The sequence below is a fragment of the Notechis scutatus genome, chromosome 5 (assembly GCF_049901735.1).
Source record: "Notechis scutatus isolate UNSWTSFEM ecotype Mainland chromosome 5, rNotScu1.2, whole genome shotgun sequence".
NCBI classification, from domain to species: domain Eukaryota; kingdom Metazoa; phylum Chordata; class Lepidosauria; order Squamata; family Elapidae; genus Notechis; species Notechis scutatus.
The window spans coordinates 93,022,452-93,029,095 of NC_142013.1; the positions used below are offsets into that span (position 1 = coordinate 93,022,452).

A 6,644-nucleotide genomic window follows, 5' to 3' on the forward strand; every position below is an offset into this window, starting at 1 on the left:
CTTCTGTGGAATGGTTAGTAGGTGCAGTCAATGGAAAACTTTGCTCCTAATCATACTATCTTACTATCTATCTGAGAACCTCATAGCTATCTTTTTTTAGCTCCTTTGATGAAAACATTTGTCTTATTCTAGATGAGGATATCTTTAAACCTCCCAAGCTAACTGATGAAGATTTCTCACCCTTTGGTTCTAAAGATGGACTCTTCAGTGGTGGGACCGGACTCTTCGATGATGATGAGGTTAATATATGGTTTATATATTCCTTTATGAAACTAGCTAAGGACATCCAGCTATTTGGATGCAAGGAAGGAAACTACTTTGAACCTAGGTGCATGGATCTCCATGAAGAGGCAGATGCATCCAAGCCCCAAAAAAGATTATAGGATAATCTGCGGTAGTAATCACTGCACTGCAGCCTAATTTGTCATTTTTGACAATTTAAGTCTACTTAATTCAGGCATGTATCTTCCTGGAATAGTATAGCTAACATGTAAGCCTGGAAATGGACATGGCTTCTTTCAAGAGGGGTTGAGAGGAGCACACTTATACCCTCTAGGGCCCCTTTCCCCCCACTTCATATCTAAATAATTGTATGTCCTTAGAACTAGACAAAAAAGCTTGATGGAACCTCTGCTCTTTTATGCTATATGGTTGTGTCAAAAGAATATAATGTGTGTTTCATTCAATTGTACTACAGTCTTTTATTTTAGATTTGGGTTACATAGGGAGAGTCTTCTACCCCTCAAAATATTACAATCCTGTTCTGAACAAAGTTAAGCAGGAAAGAATTAGCATGTTTCTCACAGAGTTATTACCTTGATCAGAAATCGGGTAATATAACTGAAGGAGTGTGAATTGGGTAGAGGATGTTATGCAGAAAGAATATTTTGCCTATTACTTTAGACAGTTTTACCAAATATGATGGTTCAGAACAGCTAAAGAGGGCAGGCCTGTTCTTGAAACCTAGGGCTAATGAGGTCCACAAGATCTAGGCAAGTCAGTTTGGTGTAGTGGTGAATGTGCTAAATGAAAGTCATAAGTCAGGAAGTAACTAATGATAAGCAACATTGTGGTATTCTTTGTGTGCAAGCTAGGCCATTATGACTTGCTTAACAACCATGACTTTTTAAAAAAAAAATCTTGGCTTTGTATTACATATAAACACAATTTTTGTCTATATTATACATATATTTTATAGTGTCTCGGATTATAGAAGGATCTCGCACCAAAGTTTGATGAAATCTGAAGTTAACTGCTTTTTTTCACATTATAAACTGCATTTCCTTATGAGCTCTAAGTACCTGTTACTATATATACATAGAAGCCTAATAGACAGAAACCAAAACATTTTACATGTAAAATTGTATGAAAAATAATTTTAGTGTTTTTTGCAGTATTTATATACTATTCTGTTCTCTGAATCTAAAATTCATTCTGCTATGAGATATATTCTATTTTCAACCAGAAGGATCTTTTTGCTGAACTGCCAAAAGAGGGAGATTCAAAGGAAAAAGAGGCACGAATCCCAATAAATGGTAGTAAGATTTTTTTTTATTAAACTTAAAGATTTAATATTTAGCACAAGAAAACTTTGTAGTTCATTTGGGAAATATGTTCTTTTTTTAAAAAAAGTGCATTTAAAATTATATTGATACAAACATGATCTGATCCTAGATGAGGATATATTTAAGCCTCCCAAGTAAAGAATACTGTAGAATGCAGATTTATTTTTCAACTATAAAATGTGATTACCCCACAAAGAGCCTTTCACTGATTCTCTTTTATTATCATGGGATATACATAAACTTTTATCTTCAACACACTTCATTGCCACCTGTTGCATTGGCAACAAATCTTTCATAATTCCCTCAGAGTCATCTTCCTTATGCTCTACATTAGTGACCTCCCCCCAATCTTTTGGCCACCAGGGACCAATTCTGTGGAGAAAAGTTTTTCCGTGGACCAGAGGGGATGTGGTTTTGTGTGCTGCCTGCATACCATACTGCTTTGGTTGTTTGTGTGGCCCGATTGCTGGTATGCCACGGCCCAATGCCAGTCCACAGACCGGGGGTTGGCTGCTGTTCTACACCGTGAGACTTCACTGTTTCCTCAGCCCTTCTATTCCATTTACCCACAGGTGATAGGCATCATATTAGATAGCACCATATCCACTCCATCAAAGTCCTCAGGCAAAAGGACTCCCAGCAGACATTGTTAGATGTCATCATCTTACACCTATAATATTGTAAAGTGTCACATCTGTAACAATGGAAGCTGCCATCCTTGTGCTCATGAACAGTCAGGAGTAAGGCAGACATATCCTTAAAGGTATAGTGTTCAGAGTTTTGCAGCATAAATTCAACGCCAGAAAAGTAAACACAGATGGCAGAGGCTTCATTTAACTTCTTTATAAACACAAACTCAGACAGAAGCAGACATGTTAACAGGTTCAGAGCAGAACAGCAACTCAGGAGCTGAGAAACAGACATCAGTTTCACTTTAGTTTAGCAAGCAAGCAGAGGAGAGAAGCAGTTTCATTTTCAATAGACAGACTCAGAGCTTAACATAGCTTCAGTGCTGCAGAGCTTAATATAGAGCCATGTCTAGGATACTTCTAGTTTCAGTTTCCAAACAGTCCTCATTGGCTGACTTAGTTACTATGCCTATTCATTGGCTGACCTTGTTACCATGCTCTATTCCAGTTCATGAATATACTCTGACACATAGTTCCAGAAAAGGAAGTTGACTTTAGGATAGTTTCAATTTGATCCCTTTTCTATGCTTTTTAGAACCATCATTAAAAGCAGTAAAGAAAGTTCCTCCTGGAGCAGTTTCTCTCTTTCCAGGTATGGATAGTTAAAAAAAATTGACCAATGATCTGTAAATTTTTTATCTTAACTTACTTAACAGCCCTTGCATGTTTGCAACATTTCTGGAGATTGAATGGCTTTCATCTGGAAATGTTCTGGCATATATAGTTACTGCAATTAATTCTCCAACCATTTAGATCTTATTGCTCTCCTGGGCTAATATAGATGAAGTCTATATTACATGTGTATATTAACACATAATAAAATGGGAATGTTATTGTCTGAAATTTAGGAATTGTGCCTTTGTTCCTGCTTTTACTTTTTTGTAACCATATCAACATTTCTAACTCATATTTCTCTTTTTAAAAACTGGCTTTTTTTGGAAGGAGGCTACACTCCTATCCTTTATTTTTTCCTCATTGGAATTATTAACATTTAATATTTGTTAACATTTCCTCTTCTATTATCTTTTTAAGGAAAGTGTGTCTTTTCCTATTAACTTTTCCTGTTATGAAATTATATTTATTGTTACTCAATATTTTTAACATTAGATTTTTAGAGTCTAGGATACATATTTGAATTCACTCAGTTTTAGTTTCTCTTAACAGAAAAATCAGCATTATATGGTCATTTTTCCCCCAAGTTTCTGTTACTTCCTGTTCCTTCTCTTAAGTATTCTGTAATGGTTAATATCATTAAGCTTCTCTTGCACTTTCTCCACTCTGAGAACTAGAAGGATGTCAGCAACGCAACTTTTCAAAGGACCATGCTTGGCTGATTTTTCCAAATTATCTTTTTCTGTCCACACCAGCAAGGCGGAGCAGCAACCATTTCAGGCAAAATTCTATCAAATGCCTTGGTTAAACATACTTAACAAACCACAGATAGTCCTTGACTTATGACCACAATTGAGCCCAAAATGTTTGTTGCTATGTGAGATATTTGTTAAGTGGATTTTGCTCCATTTTACGACCCTTCCTGCCACGGTTGTTAAGTGAATCGCTGCAGTTGTTAAATGAATCTGGCTTCCCCATTAACTTTGCTTGTCAGAAGGTCACAAAAGAGGACCACATAACCCTGGGACACTGCAACCACCATAAATATGAGTCAGTTGCCAAGCGGCTGAATTTAGATCACATGACCGTGGGGGTGCTTGCAACGGTCGTGTGAAAAATGGTCAGTAACTCACTTTTTTTCAGTGATGTCGTGACTTTAAATTAGCGACTGCCTCAGAATGCAACCATTCATAGTTATTACAAGGATGAAAAAGTAACATTATGACAAATGCCCGCATTTACATCCTCCTTTGCAGAACTGAAAAGCAACGGGAAGCTGAAATAAGATCATAAGAACAAAAATGGCCATGCGATGTTTTATTTAGCACCTGCTTCGTTTAATGACTGAGTTGCTGGTCTCAATTGTGGTTGCTAACAAGGTCTATCTCCAAGGTCCTTTCCAACTCTATTATTCTGCTCTTCTGTTATAACAATAAGGCAGAGGGAAGGAATGAAGAAACCAAAAACTATCATGGTGTACATCTTTTATATCATAGCTGCTGCAGTATATAAAGGCTAAGCAACATGGTTATAAATCCCCAATTTGAAAAGATTCCTATCTTAAATTAATGGTTTAAGGGAGGCTCGCTTTCAACAGTGCCTCATAAGCTAGCAAAATAGTATTGCATATTAGGTAACAAGGAAGCATAAAGCACACTGAAAGCATTCTACCAGGATTTATTATTTATACTTGGAGAAGAATACCTGTTTTGGATTTAAAATCATGTTCTGTTACTCTAAATACTTCCTGCTGGCCAACAGTGGGATTAAAATACTCTTGGTTTAACAGTGCTATAGATCTGAATAAACATTTTCAAGTTTTGTCATTGTTACTTTGGGGAGAACTGTTTTGCTTTAGAAACCTCTTCCTAGAAATATTGTTAAAGAATAAGATGACTTCTAGATAAAATGGTACTGTTCATTGATAAAGAAGTGAAGTATCGGTATATTTGGAAATTGAACAGTGAATTTTATGCCTAATGATTTATAAGGCAAAGTTGGTTTGTTCCAATGAGTTTGAAAATGTTTTTTAAACTAAACAATTTGTAGAACTCCATCTCTAGGTATTAGATGACTATTTTCAAACCCTGTTCATAGGTATAAATGATGTATTTAGTCCTTCTTCAGTTCCACTGGAGGAAGAGAATAAAAAGTTGCCAGAATCAATCACAGATAAATCTTCCAAGCCATATGAAGCTCCTGGTCTGTTTGAGGAAGATGACAACTTTGAATCCAGTAAAAGTAGTAGCATTATACGTAAGTTTCTAAAACTTAAACATGTTAATTCCTTCTCCTTTATCATAATTAAAAGAGCTTAGAATCTCTTTAGGCAATGTATCTTAGTTTGTGATGGTGCCCTTGATAGTGAAATATGAGCTATTTTTCTGTAGTCTCCTGTTAATAATAAGACTTTATTGAATATTACATTTAATTTATATATTTAATGATGTGTGGAAATATTCAGTAAACTATAGTACACAATAAATATTTTAATTATGTGTGAGATCCCTCAATTATTTTTATATACATATGTATGGAGTGTTTTACCAGTATTACTGTTTTATTAATGGACTTCCTCTCTTGCTGATAAATCTGATTCTAAAGTGAATTCTTTGTGTCTTATTTTGAAACAGCCAAATCTTCTATGGATTTCTTTGATGTTGATGGGGATCTATTCAAGGAAAAGCCTGACACTGTCAACATTGCAAAAAATGTAATTTTTCTTTTTGTACAGATTTTTTTTAAAAAAGTGCTACATTGAGGATTAGTTTATAATGACTTGTTTCAGTTTCAACATCCAGTGAACTTAGATATGAATCAATTTAACACTCCCTCCTTCCAAATCCACCAAATATTTTGCAGTTAGTAAAATGCAGATAATGTTGGACCTGCCACAAGTTGAATTTCTAAATCAAAATTATCCTTGATGCCATTTGTTGAGAAAGGCATAGTTTATTTGAGATCAAGTGTATTGCAGTAATGCAAAGCCAGAACTGAAAATTGTGCACCCAAATCGCTAAGTTCTCCTTTTCCCTCTCTTAACTGTCTCTCATTGCTGACCCCAGTGTAACCAATCAGGTTCTGGTAAGATGTTTTCCTAACTGTCCAGCTTACATTTGATACCTTCCAGATTTATTAATATGTATGTGTATTGTGTATTTTTAAGAGTCAACATTCTTCTGCTGAGAAGTTTAAAAATTTAACTCCAACACATTTCACGAGTCAGAAAAACCTATTCTCTGATGATGAGGATTCTGAAGTAAGTTCTTAATCATTCAGTTACAATTAAATATTGCATGTACCACCTCCTTATTGAAATATTGTAGCTAGGAATGACTATGTCTCCTTTGTAATGTTAGCATGATCCCTGAAGGCCACAAGTATAATGAATTGTTATGATTACTGGCCATGGAACTCAGATTATTAAGATTTCTAGACATGGGCTATCTACATTGCACTCAATGTGCAACTCAGTGTAGTTGACTCATTCAACGTATAGTCCCCAACAGAACTACATCTACATGGAAGGAAGGGAGCAGTGGGTTACCCCAAGGTTCCATTTTAGGCCCAGTACTCTTCAACATCATAAACGATTCAGATGAGGGGAAAGAAGAGGAAGATAGGCTCAAGATGCAGATGGATCTCACAGACTTGAACACTGGGCCCTTTCTAACAAAATGAAAAAGTAAGTTTTTATACTTAGGCAAGAAATATCAAATGTACAGATACAGATTAGGTGAAACCTGGCTCAATAGCAATAACTGAGAGAGGGATCTTG

General features: G+C 35.6%; 1 protein-coding gene across 8 annotated transcripts in view; it reads left to right on the forward strand.

Annotated features, from left to right (window-relative positions):
- LOC113412973 (WASH complex subunit 2C-like) overlaps window positions 1–6,644 on the forward strand; it is a 39,966-nt gene that overhangs the window by 14,534 nt on the left and 18,788 nt on the right. For 6 of the 8 annotated variants that reach the window (XM_087967334.1, XM_087967335.1, XM_087967338.1 and 3 more), the window contains exons 11-16: window positions 133–239; window positions 1,466–1,535; window positions 2,790–2,846; window positions 4,964–5,122; window positions 5,500–5,579; window positions 6,033–6,125. In XM_087967334.1, the coding sequence (XP_087823460.1) occupies window positions 133–239; window positions 1,466–1,535; window positions 2,790–2,846; window positions 4,964–5,122; window positions 5,500–5,579; window positions 6,033–6,125 (566 nt within the window). The remainder of the gene's footprint in view (window positions 1–132; window positions 240–1,465; window positions 1,536–2,789; window positions 2,847–4,963; window positions 5,123–5,499; window positions 5,580–6,032; window positions 6,126–6,644) is intronic. The other 2 variants (XM_087967336.1, XM_087967339.1) reach the window with 1 other exon arrangement.